General features: G+C 38.4%; 1 protein-coding gene across 1 annotated transcript in view; it reads left to right on the forward strand.

Moving 5' to 3' along the window:
- The window catches only part of GLUD1 (glutamate dehydrogenase 1), a 39,068-nt gene that overhangs the window by 7,635 nt on the left and 13,610 nt on the right, over window positions 1-17,823 (forward strand). The window contains exons 2-5 of the mRNA XM_082424234.1: window positions 6,884-6,964; window positions 7,496-7,551; window positions 8,697-8,760; window positions 13,331-13,425. Coding sequence (XP_082280360.1) covers window positions 6,884-6,964; window positions 7,496-7,551; window positions 8,697-8,760; window positions 13,331-13,425 — 296 coding nt within the window. The remainder of the gene's footprint in view (window positions 1-6,883; window positions 6,965-7,495; window positions 7,552-8,696; window positions 8,761-13,330; window positions 13,426-17,823) is intronic.

Genomic DNA, 17,823 nt, shown 5'->3' on the forward strand with positions numbered 1-17,823 from the left:
TATTCTTTCCTCCGTCCATCGGGCAGTAAGTTAAATACTTAAACACAAAACAGTTCTATGTTCTATAGATATGTATGTACATAAACGCTGGGAAATGACTTGGAAGGTTATATATACATTTAAGTTGCCAAGAATAGTCACCCCTAAGGACTGGGGTCATAAGTGGTAATCAGGAGACATCAGCTTTTTCTGTATTTGAATTTTGAAAACATGCGTATGTATTACATAATTTTGAAATTTTAATGGAAAGAAGAAATATATTTTTCATTTCGTTTTTCCGACAGCAGCTAAACATTTGCTTCCCAGAAAGCTTAGTTTTGTCTTTTCAAAATGCTTAAAATAAAGATTTTGATAATGGGTTAAGACTGTAAAGTGTTTGTTCCCTGCCTTAAACGGAACGGTACATGGATACTGTCAAGCAATCCTTAGTTTCTGTACTAAATGCTCCTTCCTGGAGCTGAAGGAATTTTTGTGAGACTTCTAGTATTTTACATGGTCATTACTTGCTGGTGGGTAGGTACTGGTTCCTCACTGCTGCTTTCCCTCCTCTCCTCATTTTTAATTAAGTTATGCTCTTCTATTGCGAGCTAGGGAATATTATTAAGTGAGAAAATAGGTTCTAATGAGTAAATGGCAAGTGTATTAGTGCATGAATTTTAAGAGTTCTAAGTCCTCTTTGCCTTTCTGGGGTTCTGTGCTCGTGGTAGAACTCTTGGTTATTGAGTAAATAGTTTCTGAAAAGAGACACTACAGTTGGAAATTGAATTTCTGGTCAGTAAATCAAACACTGTTAAAAGATCCAGGTTCAAGTAACTTTTAAAATCCCATTTGAATTTTCATGAATGTGTTTAGTTAATGATTCATCATAAAAAACAATGGCGACTTAGTCGCTAGGAGCTTTTTTTGTATGTTTTTGGGTTTGAGTCATCTAGCAAAAGGGAGAAAAATTCAAGCTACTCAGTTGTGGTTTTCACTGCATCTTTTTCAAAGTAATCAGCTGGTGTGTTTTCTTTATCACCATAGCAACTTAGTCAGTTTTTGCTTTTGATTTTTTTTTTCCTCCTAGAAAAACTTACTGTACACCAATCTTAGGCTCTTGAGGGTAGTAAGGAAAATATTTGGGAGTTAAGTTAAAAGGCTGAGAAATGTTTTGTGCTGTGTATAGTTTGCAGAGGTCTGCATTTCATTAATGTTGTTTTGAAACATCTGATTACTAGTTAGCTCAAAATAACTATATATTAAGTTAATTTCTCTGGAGAATCAATGGTATGATTTCAAAGTTCTATCACCAACCTTTCCTCCAACTTTACCAAGTTTGATAAATAATAAACATTGTCATGGGTGGTGTTTCTTTCCTCTGGTGAACTGAAAGCACAGATTACTCTTTCAGCCGTGGACCTTGATTTTAGACCCCATTTCTTTTTTTTTTTTTATTTTTTTTATTTTGTATTGGAGTATAGCTGATTTACAATGTTGTGTTAGTTTCAGGTGTACAGCAAAGTGATTCAGTTATACATATACATATTTCTATTCTTTTTCAGATTCTTTCCCAGATAGGTTATTACAGAGTATTGAGTAGGGTGTAAATGTTAATACCAACCTCCTAATTTATTCCTCCCCACCAGACCCTATTTATAATGACATCAGACCTGTGGTCCACATCTGTATAATCACCCAGTTCCCTTTCTAGTGTACCCAGCCATGGACTCGTGCTTTCCATTGGAAGCATCTACCTCCATTATTACATCTGTCGTTCAAAGATCCAGTTGATCTCTTCCCAAACAGTAGCAATGCTCGTGTCAGCGTAGGCTCTGAGATTTCAGGACACCAAAAAACTATAATATATGTTCTCCATTTTTGTAATAAAATTTGTTCCTTCTAGTTTCTATCCCTGTGCCGCATCCAATCCCTGTTGGTCTTGCTTACCTTTAGCCTTCTGTGCCACAGAAAAGAGGGAAAGAAAGGCTTGGTTTTATAAAAAGTGAGAATATTCATACTGCAAATAAGGTCCTTCTTGCTTCATTTTGGTTTAAAATGTTTTAAGTTTTTTTGGTTTTCTTTTATGCATGTGGGTATCTGGCTTTATTGAACGACTTTGTCTTCATATTTACTATTCTTGATATACAGTAGGCATTCAAAAATGCTAGGTTTTCCCCTTCTTTCAGAACTTCAAAGTATATGTCACATCATTTTGTCCTTCATGTACACCAATTGTGCTAATATCTCCTAATCCACTGAATTTACAAATTTATTGGAGCATATTGTCTTTTTTGCAGTCATATTCTTAGCATTCATTAGAATGTGGTAAAGAATTTTCAGGGGGCAGTATATTTTTAGTAATTATCTTTGGTTTCCAATCCCAGAGGAAGAATAGTAACTAGCCTTCCCTTGGGTATGGGTAATTCCTGTATTACTGGAGTCTGTACTAGTATATCTGCCAAATTCCACACGTAAAAACATTCACGTGTCACTAATTAGAAAGTTAAAAATGAAAGCATATGTCTTCTTTAGCCCAGGCATCCCCTGCATTCATTTCTAGGTCTCTCACCCTTATCAGTTCCCCAGGGCTTATTCCCTGACTCCACTACTTTCCTTATAGTGGTCCCTTGCCTCAATTCACTAGAAGTCTTCATTGGTTCCTAGCCTGCAGAAAATGCCTGTGGAGTGAGGTGATTTATGTAACTACTACTCTTCAGTGTCTTGCAGTTGAGCTCTCTAAATGGGTGTGGCTAGGAAAGAAAATTTCACTTTACAAACAGGAATTCCTGGGTGCCATCCAGTGGAAACATGTTTTTTGTTACATGCAGTTTCTGACTCATATCATTCCAGGACTTCTGCAATAAAATAGATTTTGTTTACACTGTTTTGTAGAAGGAGTGGCCTGGTTTCTAATGAGCATTTAAGTCTAGAACATTAGGATTGCTGTCTGATTTATGAATGTTAGTATTTCAAGCTGTTTTTCGTTTCCCACTGAATGCATTAGTTATAAGCACTGGGTAAGGGAAAGTAACTTTTCCCCCACTTAAGAAAGCAAGGAAAATTAATGTAACAGTGACTATTTCCATAGACTCTAAAAGCACAATGAAAAAAAGTGCTTCAACTGTAATAGGAAAAATGCTGATTCTTAATAGAGCACTATTTTACCACCTCCATGAATTTGTCTTGAGAAGTAATAAAATCAAAGGTTATTGAGCTGCTTGTTTAAAATCCTATCCATTTAGACTTTTTAAAAACTACATTTCTTTGTTATTTGCCACTACTTTGCAATACTTATAATAACAGTGAAAATAGTTGAGATTGAAGTATCGACCACATGCAGACACTGTGCCAGCTGCCTCAAACACATTATCCCAAGCAATTCTGGCATGAAGCCTAAGAGCATTGTTTGCACCTCCCCAGGTGAGCAAGTGCAGATGCCCACAGCAGTTGCTATTGGGGTGAGTTCACTTAGTTAGGAAATGCTGGGCACTGCACCCAACCCAGATCCCTGGCCTAGCATAGTTTCCACTAAATAATATGCCTAAGTAATGCCTAGTCACTAAGTGACAATTTGTATAAACACATTTTAGTATTTAAACAATTTTTTAACTTAACCAAGGAGATAAAAGACCTATACTCTGAAAACTTAAAGACATTATTGAAGGAAATTGAAGATACAAAGAAATGGAAAAATATCCTGTGTTCATAGATAGGAAGAATTCATAATATTAAAATGTCTGTACTACTCAAAGCAATCAACAGGTTTTATGCAATCCCTATCAAAATCTCAAAACAGGACTTACCTGGTGGCGCAGTGGTTAAGAATCCGTCTGCCAATGCAGGGGACACGGTTTCAATAAATAAATTAATTAATTTAAAAAAAATAAAATAAATTTCAATAAATAAATAAATGGGTGAATTTCACAAAACAAAACAGATTCATAGATATAGAGAACAATAGTGGTTACCACGGGGGAGGGGCAAGATAGGGGTAGGGGATTAAGAGGTACAAACTACTGTGTATAAAATAAGCTACAAGGATATATTGTACAGCACAGGGAATATAGCCAATATTTTATAATAACTTTTTGTTTTTTGGCTGCATTGGGTCTTTGTTGCTGTGCACGGGCTTTCTCTAGTTGCGGCGAGCGGGGGCTACCTATTGTTGCGGTGCTCGGGCTTTCTCACTGCGGTGGCTTCTCTTCTTGCAGGGCACAGGCTCTAGGTGTGCAGGCTTCAGTAGTTGTGGAATACGGACTCAGTAGTTGTAGCTCTCAGGCTCTAGAGCGCAGGCTTAGTAGTTGTGGCGCTCAGGCTTAGTAGTTGTGGCGCTCAGGCTTAGTTGCTCCGCGGCATGTGGGATCTTCCCAGACCAGGGCTCAAACCCTTGTCCCCTGCATTGGCAGGAGGATTCTTAACCACTGCACCACCAGGGAAGTCCCTGTAATAACTTTAAATGGAGCATAATCTATAAAAGTAGTGAATCACTATGTTGTATACCTGAATACTTCAATTTAAAATTTTTTTAGTAAAGCAATTTTTGTTGAAACCAGTGTTTGGTCTTAATTTTTTTTTAAATTTTATTTATTTATTTATTTATTTATTTATTTATTTATTTATTTATTTATTTATTTCTGGCTGTGTTGGGTCTTCGTTTCTGTGCGAGGGCTTTCTCTAGTTGCGGCAAGTGGGGGCCACTCTTCATCGCGGTGCGCGGGCCTCTCACTATCGCGGCCTCTCTTGTTGCGGAGCACAGGCTCCAGACGCGCAGACTCAGCAATTGTGGCTCACGGGCCTAGTTGCTCTGCGGCATGTTGGATCTTCCCAGACCAGGGCTCGAACCCGTGTCCCCTGCATTGACAGGCAGATTCTCAACCACTGCGCCAACAGGGAAGCCCTGGTCTTAATATTACTTACAAATTTTGGATTTTTTTTCTGTAATAGTTTTTAGGACCTGGTACATTTGCTTTTTAGCGCTTTTTATTCCTTCCATGATATGCACAGGCACTGACTTACATGTATGTCAAAATTTTAACATGGATTCTGTCTTTCTACCTTAAGTTTTAAGAGTCAAGAAATAGTCATATTTATTCCACATGTATTTGAGTGCCTAATGCATGCAAATTTTCTGTGTTAGGCACCAAGAATTAGTAGACAAAAGAAAGTCTGTCTTCATGGTGCTGATTTGCTGGGGTGGGGGTGGGTGGGGGTGGAAGCTGGAGAGTAAACAAATATAAAGTCAATTTAAAGTAAATAGGGGCTGGAGAGTGGGGATGAGGAAGTGCTATTTTAAATTATTTTAAAAGGGGTGGTCAGGGAGGGCCTCTCAGAATGAAGAAAGTTTTTAATAAAGACCTGAACAAAATGAGGAAGCAAGCTTATAGCAACAGATATCTGCTATATGCAAAAAAAAAACCCCAAAACCCTGTCATTTATCATTCTAAAATTTTAATAACAGTTTATTCCACAAATAATCTGAGAACCCATTATATGCAAGATAGTTTTCTAAGAGCTTGCTTTTCTAAATAATTCATTTTATTTTTCTGATGGGACAAAGAAATATGTTCAGTTTCAGAATTTGCTGTTTATGATCATATACCGACAGATGAAATTCTCTTGGAACGTGTCGTTTATGTTTAGATAGGTGTTTTCGGAAACATCCAAGAGCCAGCTTTTTTAAATGACTAAGGGAGTTTTCTCAAACTGCTGGTCCATGAGAATACTGTGTATTTCTATCTGAAAAACTTTTATTCCCAGAATCCTTTAAGAGGTGTCCCTGGGCCCCCATACTTGTGACTCAGTGTCAGGGAGCCCCAAGCAGTGTGCAATCATCAGCCTCACTCAGGCCTTCTTCCTTGGGGTTGAGAAGCAATGGACTAAAAGGATGAGAGGTGGCTTAACCCTGCAAAACTTCGGTTATTGACTAAGACCACCAAAACCAAAGTAGTGGGCATACCCGCTTTCTGTGTCCCCTCTACCAAACATCTAGTTTGGTAGAGGATTGAGGGCATTAAGACTCCGAGTTGCCTGTCTGCTTGGCTACCTCCCATCCTTATAGCAGAGTGAAGGGAATTGCTCATTTCCAGGAAGGAGAGATGACTTTGTCAAGCTTCTCATTTCTTGGTTGAAAGAGGCTGGCAGTTGGTGAAGGGAGTTACAGGTAAGGATCTCTTTGGTTATACCCCATTGAAGCCAAAACCTCTATTTAGACATCTGATATTCAAGTTGAAACTGTCAAGCCTGTTAACTATCCATTTGCCTATAGCAAAATTCTTGAACTCTCTGCTACCAAGTCACCTAAAGCAAAAAGTAAAAGAAAGAAAAGCCTCCATGGAGTTACTTGTCTCCCTGAAAGTGTAAAAAACATTCATTGGAAGGTAATTTTCGTCTGTGAAATCATATTTACTGTTATTTCCCACTGGGTTATAAGTCCCTGAAGGACAGGGCTATCTTATCTCGAAATCCCCAGAAACCCTACTTGATGCTACTCATACCAGAAAGCGAACACTGAACTTCACCAATTTTATTCTCTTAAATATGAAAATACTTGAATCAAATTCAGTGCTCATTCTGTCGCTCTTTCTGGGTATCTAATTAGCAGCTTTTTTCCTACTGACTCTTTTTTTTTCTTTCTGGCCAAGCTACGCGGCATGTGGGATCTTAGTTCCCCAACCAGGGATGAACCCGAGCCCCCCTGCAGCGGAAGCATGGAATCTTAAGCACTGGACCACCAGGGAAGTCCCCCTATTGACTCTTTAGTCATAAGCTACTTTAGGTGTTCTTGAAAATAACCATAAAAAGTGTGGACATTTTCAATTTCTAGCATTTTTTTTTCAACATGCCAGAAGGATGTTCTAAATACATCCCCTTCTTTCTCACCCCCCTCTTTTTTTTAAACTGCCAGGTATCCGTTACAGCACTGATGTGAGTGTAGATGAAGTAAAAGCTCTGGCTTCTCTGATGACATATAAGTGTGCAGTGGTTGGTAAGTGGTCTCCTTTGCCGCTACCTAATAAGAACTCTTTGGGGAAATATGTTTGCATACAAGGTTGTTAGAGAAATATACCTCATCAGAAGTGGGGTTTTTTTGTTTTTAGGTTGCACAGTTTGACTTATATCATTTTTCAATTAGTCTTAGTTAAGATTTAGTCTTTTTTTTTTTTAATGGGGAACTTTATAGGAACTAATTGAATTTTCCTTAAGTGTAGATCTTTGTTTAAATCCCTTTCTATACTCTGTAAATAAGACCAAATCATAGTAAAAGGAAAATAAATATTCCATTACATTTTAGAAATAGTAAAGCACACTGATTATATATGCATTGTAATTTGCCTAGTCTAGTTTCTGTTCACTAGAATTTTAAGGTACAGCATTTTAGAAGAGATGGTGGGTTTATTTATTGAATTTTCTGAAACTAAAGCTAAAAGTATCATACTTTTATAACATTACACAGTGCTTTCTGCCTTTTTAATTCTTCTAGCCTTTATATGGAATAACTTTCAGCCTTCTCTTTCAGATGTGCCATTTGGGGGTGCCAAAGCTGGTGTTAAGATCAATCCCAAGAACTATACCGTAAGTATCAAAGTGACATTAGTGCACATGGTGCATTTACAAAGGACTTGAAATTACTGGACTTCTGTGTATCCCCTATACCAGTGAGATTAATGGTTCCTGTTGCTTTTATAAATTTCTTTATTTCTTTATTTATTTTTGGCTGCATTGGGTCTTTGTTGCTGCGTGTGGGCTTTCTCTAGTTGTGGTGAGCAGGGGCTACTCTTCGTTGCGGTGCACGGGCTTCTCATTGCGGTGGCTTCTCTTGTTGCGGAGCACAGGCTCTAGGTGCGTGGGCTTCAGTAGTTGTGGCTCGTGGGCTCTAGAGCACAGGCTCAGTAGTTGTGGCGCACAGTCTTAGTTGCTCTGCGGCATGTGGGATCTTTCTGGACCAGGTCTCAAACCCGTGTCCCCTGCATTGGCAGGTGGATTCTTAACCACTGTGCCACCAGGGAAGTCGTCCTGTTGCTTTTAAAAGTAATGGAAAAACAAGCAGTTAACTCATTGAGTGTTTTGCCATATGAAAGGTCACCTACTTACATCAGTGTCCTTTTTCATTTTCTTACCTGGTTAAAAGGTAATTAGTATAATTAGTATACCTTCATATTCTTAAGCATTTAGTTATATTCATGCATGTTATATACGACTATAATATAACTGTGCTCTGAGATTTTTATGTTGGGATCCCAAGGTTCTAGTGACATATCTTAACTAGTTTGGTAAAAATTTTATTATTTATCCTTTCAATTCCAAGTTAATTTAAGCTGCTAATTAACCTCTGTATTAAGTTAAATAAATTATGTGAATAAATACCTGTATACGAACAATGTGTATGATTTTATTTTTTAAATTTGTAATTTAAATGAAAATACACCATAAGGATTGCTCATAAGATCCTATATTAATACAAGGAGAACAGGTTTGAGCCTTAGTGCTACTACCTGTTCCTTATGTAACCTAATTTCTAGTCTCTCAGAAATTTAAAATTTAATTTCCGTTTAAAATGGAAATACCTACTTTATGAATTGTTCTGAAGATTACACAAGAAGATATATGAAAATGTCCTATAAGTAGAAAATAGGATGCAACTATTATCTCTACAAGTGGTTTTTCTATCAAAAATTATTTTTTCATTATTGTTTGTGTTTCACCTTTTTCCTTTATAGGATAATGAATTGGAAAAGATCACAAGGAGGTTCACCATGGAGCTGGCAAAGAAGGGCTTTATTGGTATGTATTGCCATGTAGATTTCCATAGAGGGGGAACATCTAAAAAGTAATTGTCTTAATTTAAACTCCTGCTTTTGTCTATACATGCATGGAGAGATTTGTCCTCTTACTTTGAGAAATTGGGTTCTGTGTTAAACATGGTGAACATACCTGGGCCTGTTCATGACACCTCTTTAATAGAAAAGTTCAGGTTCTCAGTATACAGTGTGGATACCAGGAGAGGTCACTTCCACCTCTTCTCCTTGTACAGACATAATAAAGGTTTTTGATCAGTGTAACAGCATTGAACAACAAGCACAATCACAACTGTGACATCCAAAAAGACTTTAGGAACTAAATAATGCCTGCATTATAAACAATTTTTAATATGCAAAAAGTAGTTTTGCAAGAGTAATCCTGTTGCGAAAGCAGTGAGAAAACTGATGCTGTTTGGAATTGGAGGCTTAAGCAGGCCTTTCGCTTCAAAGCAGTGGGCACAGGCTGGGAGGTGTGGAGGCTCATGCTGATGACTCCCTGTGCCATCACTGGCTGATTTTAAGGATTCCTGGGGCTCCTAATGTTTGTTACTCGGACTAAGTTTCTGAGGGTACTGATCTTCATTTTCTTGATTTTCTATCGCACTGTTATCCATGTCATACGTTATTTTGTGTATGAGATGTGAATATTCTTTTCTGTAATATATAGTTATTATTTAATCTTTAAATTTCAAGCAAATTGTCTTTCTATTTATTTTCTTGTCCTAGAAAGATTCTGATTTGCTTTAAAAAAAAAAATCATTTAATAGAATTTTGCCCCTTTAACAATAGTTAAAACTAAGAAGACTGACTAAAATAGGAAAGAAAATCTACTTTTCCTGTTTTCCTGTCCCTCTTGTTTTCCTTCCCCAGTATTCTTCTCACTGTTGACAAGTTCCTGTGAACTTACTATATCCTTATTTTGAAATCTGCCCCTTTTAAGTAACACTAGAACTTTACTAGATTTGTCCTGTCTTTTATAATTTAAAAGGCATTTGGATTCTTGGCATGCATCCTCCCTGGCACTGCTGTGAGCTTTACTTACACAGTCATTGTACAGGGGTAGCACTAGTTAATGAGATAACTACCTCCTTCACAGAAATATCTACTAATTCTGATAGCCTTCATAATTTTTTATATCATAACTTAGCTTAAACTCTTAGCTTAAATATCAAACGTACTTAATAGTCTTGAGTGGTTTCAGACTTTATTCAGTTGTATTTATTGTCCATATATAGAGAGGATATCCAGCTTAATTTTCTCTATATTGACAAGAACCCTGTAATTGCAAAGGTTAAAAAATGATTCATTGAAACACTGAAAGCTTAAATATTAGCAATTTGACTTCTTTGCTTATGTGCAAAAGCCACCATGCAGCTAAACTGACATCTGGGCCCAGAAAGCTTTGTAGCATAAGAGGGATGCAGTTGTCATTCTTTCCCTCTCTAGGGCACAAAACTACTCCTGAGCAAACCTTTGGAACTGATGTCATTTCGGTTATTTTCTGACTTCCCTTTCCAGAGGTTCAGATTATGAGTTAGACCTGAATCTGGGTCCTAGCTCTGTCACTTCATATGAGTTTAAGGTCAGCTTTTCAATTTCTGCAAAAAGAGTCAGCTCTGGTTTTGATAGGGGTTGCTTTGAATCTGTAGACCTATTTGTAGAGTGTTGCCATCTTAACCTTTTTTTTTTTTTTGAATTTTGCTTTATTTTTTATACAGTAGGCTCTTATTAGTTATCTATTTTATACATATTAGTGTATATATAGTGTATATTTTATACATCAGTGTATACATGTCAATCCCAATCTCCCAATTCATCCCACCACCACCACCCCCCCACTTTTCCCTCCAACAATGCCACTTTTCATCCAACGGAGAACATTCATACCTTATTCTGTTTTCCACTTTAAACTAGTCCATGAACACTGAATGTCTTTCCATTTGTTTTTGTTTTAAAACGTACATTTTATTTTATTTATTTATTTATTTGTTTGGGGTTTTTTTTTAAATTTATTTATTTATTGATTTTTGACTGCGTTGGCTCTTCCTTGCTGGGCGCATGCTTTCTCTAGTTGCGGCGAGCGGGGGCTACTCTTCGTTGCGGTGCGCGGGCTTCAGTAGTTGGGGCTTGTGTGTACAGGTCTCACACTACTTCTGTTAAGTTTATTCATAAGTATTTTATTCTTTCTGATACTGTTCTAAGAGATATTAGTCTGCCGTATTCTTTTCTTAAGAAGTCTTTGATACCAAGATAATACTAGCCTCATAGAATGAGTTGAGAAGTGGTCCTTCCTCTTTTTCTTTCTTTCTTCTTTCTTAGTTTGTGCAAGGGTGTTAATTCTGTTATGTGAGTTTAGATACCACCTTTGTAAACTGTGAAGTTCCCTTTTCATCCGCTATATCTCTGTGCACCAAAATTACCCTCTTAGCTTTACCCCTACATTCATGTTCTGTGAAAGCAGTTGCTTTTTTCAGCCAATTTTTTATCTTATTTATACTGTTATGGGATTGAGTGATGGCATTTTAACTTTCCTAAGGGTAGTTACCTGTTTTTAAAAGGATGGACTTTCATACCTGTAGGTATTTGAGAATTTACCTGTAATCCAGGAATTGTTTATAATCTGTGCATCCCTATATATTGATTTTGTATGTAGTAGAAAACTCACAAGCCTAATAATATTTTGTGATTTTGCTTTGGGTAGGGGGAGCTATCTGACTTCAGCATATCTAGACTAATAATTGTTTTTGAAAGACAATTTATTATCATACATTTTTGATTTACAGAGTACATACCTCAAACTTGCCCTTCTCCAAATAGAATTGTTATTTGAGGCAACAAGCTTATTTAACCTTGATATTGCTGAAAACAAGCATAATACTTTTGTAGATACCTCTAAAGAGATGTGGGAGCAAATTGTCATTTATACCTTAGGAGAAAAGCAATATGATTAAATATACTTGTATTACCCTCCAGTTGAGGTATGTCACTGTAAAGGAATGGGAATTGTGAGCCAGTGGAACAGTGGAGCCCTTTTGTCAGAGGATGAGGCTAGAATATGGCATTAACTGTTCCAAGCAGGAAAGCTGTATGGGGTGAGGGTGGGTTGGGGGAAGTTAGACTTCTTGATATTTTAAGATGCCTAAGGAAAAGAGTACCAGGACATAGGAGAGTTACAGGTTGGGTACGGAAGGGGGAGCAAGAGTGTAAAAAACAAAACTTTGACCACTTCAAAGTTGTCTTACACCAATCCTGTATCGTTACATCACAACTTGTATAAAGAAGTACATATGTAGGGCCTGGGCCCCTAAAATGTAGAAGAATGTTAGAATGGACCTTATTCTGTTGAGTAAAAGTAATAATTATAGGAAGAACTCAAGTATAGCTCTTAGAAAGAACTTAATTTGGGAGACAATAGTTTAATCATTTAAAAGTTGTGTTTTTCTTTTTATAAAGATAACGAGTTTGTATTTTATAATTAAAACAATATAGAAAGTTATAAACAATGCTGAAATCTAAACATAGTGAAAAAGTTTGTGCATATTTTCTAAACCTCTGCATACATATATACACATGGAAATACGTATAGTTATTATACATCGGTATATATAAAGAGACTTTTACACGAATGGGAACTTATAGATGCTGTATGAAACCTGCTTTTTTCCCCCACATGTATGTTTTGGTGATGATTCCAAGTCATTTACATGGATGTACATCATTCTTTGTAATGGCTGCATAGTATTTCTTTGTATAGATGACCCATTAAATAATTAGGTTGTTTTGTATTGTATTCTTACTGTTTTGATGGGTATATTTCTGTGTATTCCTGCCTTTACAGATTTGAGTGGGCACCATTTAATACATTTCCATCTGAGATCTCACTGGACATCAGCATTAGTGCTGTCATTGGCACTTGTTGCTGCCTGTGGGCTAGCTTCTTGTTATCCTCAAACTTTTTATTTGCTGATCTGAGGAACTGAAAGTCAAGGCCTAAAACGTTCTGTACAGAGTAAGCTTTGAATAATAGGTCAAAGCAGCATTATGTCATGGATAAAGGTATTATGGGGCTTAACATAATACTTCAGCAGTGTGTCTTTTCCCTTTTTCTACTTGGCGAGGAGGGCTTACACCCCCAGTAAGCAAGTATGTCACTGTGCTGTCTCATACACATAAACTTTCTAACCATAACAGCCCTCCTTATGGTACTGTTATCTCTAAGTACAGTTTAAGGAACTGAGGTCAAGAGAGGCTAAACTGGTTTGCCTATGCTTGCAACATTCAGAAATCTGTTGAGTGGCTTATCAGTTGTGCATGGCTAATTTCACATAGCAAGTGAACACCAGTGGGAGAAGTTATCATGTAACACTGTGTATCTGTAAATTTTGTAATGAAACATTTAATAAGTATTTCTATGACTTGAATTAGTAACCTAGATGAAATCTAAAGATTTCTAGCCATGGTAGCTTTGTTATTATAGAGAATTGCAAGGATCTATGTGTTTGAGATGCATTTATCTTAAAAACTGGTACGATGCCCTTTCCCTATGCCCCCAGGTCCTGGCATTGATGTGCCTGCCCCAGACATGAGCACAGGCGAGCGGGAGATGTCCTGGATTGCTGACACCTATGCTAGCACCATAGGGCACTATGTGAGTACCCACCAAAAGCTCTGAGGGCTTCATTTGCTATCTACCAGAAATAACAGTTCAAATGATGATATGTATAAGGGGAGAATTCACTGGGTTTTTCTCCTCTCCTTTAATCATATCGTGATTTTATATATTACTTCTGTCTATCTTATACCATAAATGCAGTGAACTTGGATTGAGCTTTTACTCATATGCAACCCTATCCTGACCGCTGGGATGGGCCCTCAAAGATCACCTCCCAGGGCAGGATACATTACAAGACAGTAAAAGGGAAATAAGGAAGCATTCAAGTTGGGCTTTTCCCTCAAAGGAACTAAGACACATTAAGCAGATAAGTTATGGAGATAGTGTAATAGCAGGGTGGAGAGTTTCTAAAAGCAGGCTTCCTGGAAGAGGTATTTGGTCAGGGCTGGACATTGAAAATGGATAGAATTTTTTTTTTTTTTTTTTTTTCCCACACACACACACTGTATTTTATTTTTACAAGAGATAAATAGACTGACACCAAGCATTGTACATGGATGACCACAACAAAAGCAACAATGATTGCAATTACCAAACATGAAACACACTCATACTATGTCATAATATTGACATTCAGTCCAGTAATCCTCCACTGTAACAGCTCCTTTACTTTGCAGTGAAAATTGGAAAATGGATAGAATTTAAACATGAAGATTTGGAGGATAGGAGGGGAAACTGTAGAGCTCAGATTGTCTGAAGATAAGGCACATTTAGAAAGGTGGTAAGAGAATGATGAAGTAAGTGAAAGAGTAGAAAAATAATCAAGTCCAAGTGTTTTTATTTTACTTGCTAGTCAGCGGGGAGCCTTTGATGCTGACCTTTCCTTAGGGGAGAGGGGCCAGCAACAGTGTTAGGCTGGAGCAAAGAGATGGCCTCCACAGTGTCAGTGTCTGTCTTCACAGCCGGTAGCGATAGGGCTGGGGAGAAGCATTGGCTCATGACAGAGGGTAAGACTCAGCAGGACTGGGTTGCATCTGTGGGACCAAGGAAAAGGACAGGGTTGAGTCAGAAAGAACCAGGAGGACTTACAGTCTGGGGACTGAGCAGAAGTAGTGCCATTAATGCAGAACACAAGAAGAACAACTAACTTCGTCCTTCAAAGGGATGGAACCTTGAAAAACAGTTAAGGAGTGGGAAGAGAACGTGAGTTGAAAAGACATTTTGTTACCCAAAAACTGGGTTCACCTCTTGGTGTGTGTCAAGCCAAAAGACACAACCAAGCCAAAGATCAGTAGGATTTATTACTTGCAGCAAGTAGGGAGAACACTGGGATCTTTCCCAAAGCAGTGTCTCCCTGAACAGCAAAACTGGGGAAGTTTTAAGTTAAGGGTACCTGCATATTCATGAAAGGACTTGGGTGGTTGGCAGAGTCCAAGCTTTAGTTGATTGAAGTCACTAAGATCAGAAAAGGTCAACATCGTCATCCCTTAGGTTCCAGTTGATCTGAAGGTTGAGCACTTCAGGCTTATCTTTACCATTGAAACAGAACTGGGAGTCTTTACAACTGATAAATTATCTTGGCTATTGTTAAGTTCTCTTGCTTGATAACATTCTTCTGTTCCCTTAAGATCATTAATTATTTAGACCTGTTCAAGTACAAGCATTGTAGACAGGCTTTGATATCAAAATGGCTTAGATCACAAAATGGCTTCTCATGTCAAGAAAGCCATGCCTCGTTCTCTTCCTCCAGGGACCCCCTACCCTAACTGCTCACAATTTATTTTAAAAATATAGAGAGAGCACTTACTACACGGGAGGCTTAAAGTGCAAGCAAGGAGTTCAGTACAATTGGGGTAAAGGCTAGAAGGAAAAGGTCTGATGCTATGAAGAGTGCTGGGGACCTGACCACGTCTCTGGAGTAGGATCAGAAAAGCCTCCTTGAGATGTAACCTTCTGGTCTGCACTCTGAAAGATGAGTACACATCAACCAGCGGAAGTGGCACTGGCCAAGGGTTGGAAGCAGAAGGAAGCACCTGGGTAAAGGTCCTGATGTGAAACGAGGTGAACCTGAGAGGCTGAGGGAAAACTATGGTGGCCAGGGTAGAGAGGGCGGGCGTGAGAGAGGCCAGCAGAGGAGAGTCGGGCCAAATTCCTACCTTGTAGGCGACAGCAAGGACTTTGGTCTTTGTCCTAAAAACAGAGGGAAGCCAGTGAAGTGCTAATTGTAAGCAGGTGTGTGACACAGTAAGCTTCACTCTGTGTGCAGCAGAGAATGGGACTGTTGGGGACAGGAGACTACACAGGAGCCCAAAAGAGATGATATTGGCCTGCCATAGAGTTGGAGAGGAATGGACAGATAGAAGAGTGATTGGGGGGTGGAGGGAAGGAACAATTAGTTAGAAAAGAATGAGAAGTGCCAAGAGCTTTGCGTTGTGGATGTTCTGAGGGGGTGGTTCTGAGAAGAGACCAATTCAGCAACTAGATTGGAATAGTGAGGTTGGAGCCAGACTGCAGGGGCGTGTTGAGAGGGAAGTAGGGCATGAAGAGTAGCCCTCACTTAAGAAAAATGGCGCTAGAGAGGAGACAGCTTGAAAGGTGCCTGTTGTCTAAAGAGAAAGGTTTTTGTTGTTCTTGGCATGTTGATTGGTGTGGGCCACAGATTCATCTTTTAAGGGCCCCAGTGGAAAGATAAGCCTTAGAAGAGGAGGAATATTGTTTCCTCTAAAAGGAAGGAAGGGGGCATCTAATGGAGGAATTTAGGCTTGTCTCATTTCCTGGGGGGTGATGTAGTGTGTAGTTGGGGGCACACTCAGACACCCTGGATTCTGGGACTGGCTCCTTCACATACCAGCTCTGTGACCTGGGGCAAGTGCCTTAAGCTCTCTGTGCCTCACTTTCCTTATATGTAAAATAACAATAATAATAGCACCTAGTTCATGAGACAGTCATGAGGATTAAGTGAATGACAGTATAATTATAACTGGCCCTCAGTAAGCATAAAAAATAAACACTTATAAACACTAAACCAGGTAAATTCCACAAATCCCCTGAAATAAAACAGGAGCAGTATGAGACACTTCAGAGAATTTTGGTTTTGACTGCCATTCCCAAAAGGTTGCTCTTCCATGTCATCTTCTTATGTTAAATGAGCTCTGGTTATGGTCTTTCATTCTTTTTAAGCAAGGCATTAGACTGAATAGTACAAAACAGTGGGCAGTACATTGTTATTCGTAGCTCTCTCCCAAAGGTGACAAAAGAAAGTTTTGTGAGGCCCTGCCAACTAAACCTTGGACTAAACACTGGTAAAAGACTGTCCTTCTTAAAGTGATAGGAAATACAAAATCAGAGCCTAAGGTAAGAAGCCGCAGTTGTTGTTTCTTGTTTTCAAACGTGGACCTGAACACGCAGCTCCTTTTGCCTAGCCCAGAAGTTTGGGTGCTGGAGAGCAAGCGAGTTCTCCACCCGGGCCCAGGCTTCCAAAACAATTAGGTATGCTGGGCATCTCGCAGGCAGCCAGCCAGCCAACCGGCACCGTGCCTGACCTCAGACAGGATTGCTGTCAGCTCCAGCATTTGCATTTTCTCTGTTCAAAAGCATTTGGCACTTACTTGGTTTGCAATTCTGTATTCATAAGCATTAACTATTCATGAAGGAAAACTGTGGGAAAACTACTAATTCCATAAATCACTTTACTAGACTGTTTTGTTTTGGTTTTTTTACTTTTGTTCTTTTTGTTGGTAATGATACAGCTAATACAATTCTAAAAGTTCTTATTTAAACAGTCAGTTTTTAACTTATCCGGCTAGAACATAACACTGGGGGGTAGGGAATATGATATGAAGTAAGGTACTTTATCTTGTTTCACATGGGTAGCAAATTGCCTCAACAAATTTATTAAATAGTCCATACTTTAGCCACTGACTTAAAATGCTTCCTGTATTTAATATTGATTTCCTATATACAATAAGACTGTCTCTAGTTTCTCCTGTCCCACAGAAGACAGTAGATTTGTCTATTATGCACTGTTCTGGTTGCTACAGTTTACAGTATGCTAAACTGGTTGCTTCCAGTTTATCCCTTGGAAGGGAAGCCCTCCCAAGCCCCTTTCTTCCTTCTAATTTTACTTGTTTCTGAACCAGAATACATGCACACTGTCAATTCAGAGAGTACAGAATGGAGAAGACTTACTCTCCCACTCAGCTTCTTAGAGCTAACAGCTACTACAGGAGGTGCTCTGCTGACACAAGGGCATGGTCCTCTGTGTCTCACCCACGTGTACCCCTTTTTTTAACTCCAGTAATACCATACTATATATACACAATTTTTTGTATATATACAATTGTATATATAGTATGGAAGTAGAATTTCTGGATTAATGGCTTTTTATCTTGATAGGTATTCTAGTTGCCCTGCAAAGCTTAGTTACTTTGTTTT

Source organism: Balaenoptera physalus (genome assembly GCF_965194825.1).
Source record: "Balaenoptera physalus genome assembly, chromosome: 14".
In the NCBI taxonomy this organism is placed as follows: domain Eukaryota; kingdom Metazoa; phylum Chordata; class Mammalia; order Artiodactyla; family Balaenopteridae; genus Balaenoptera; species Balaenoptera physalus.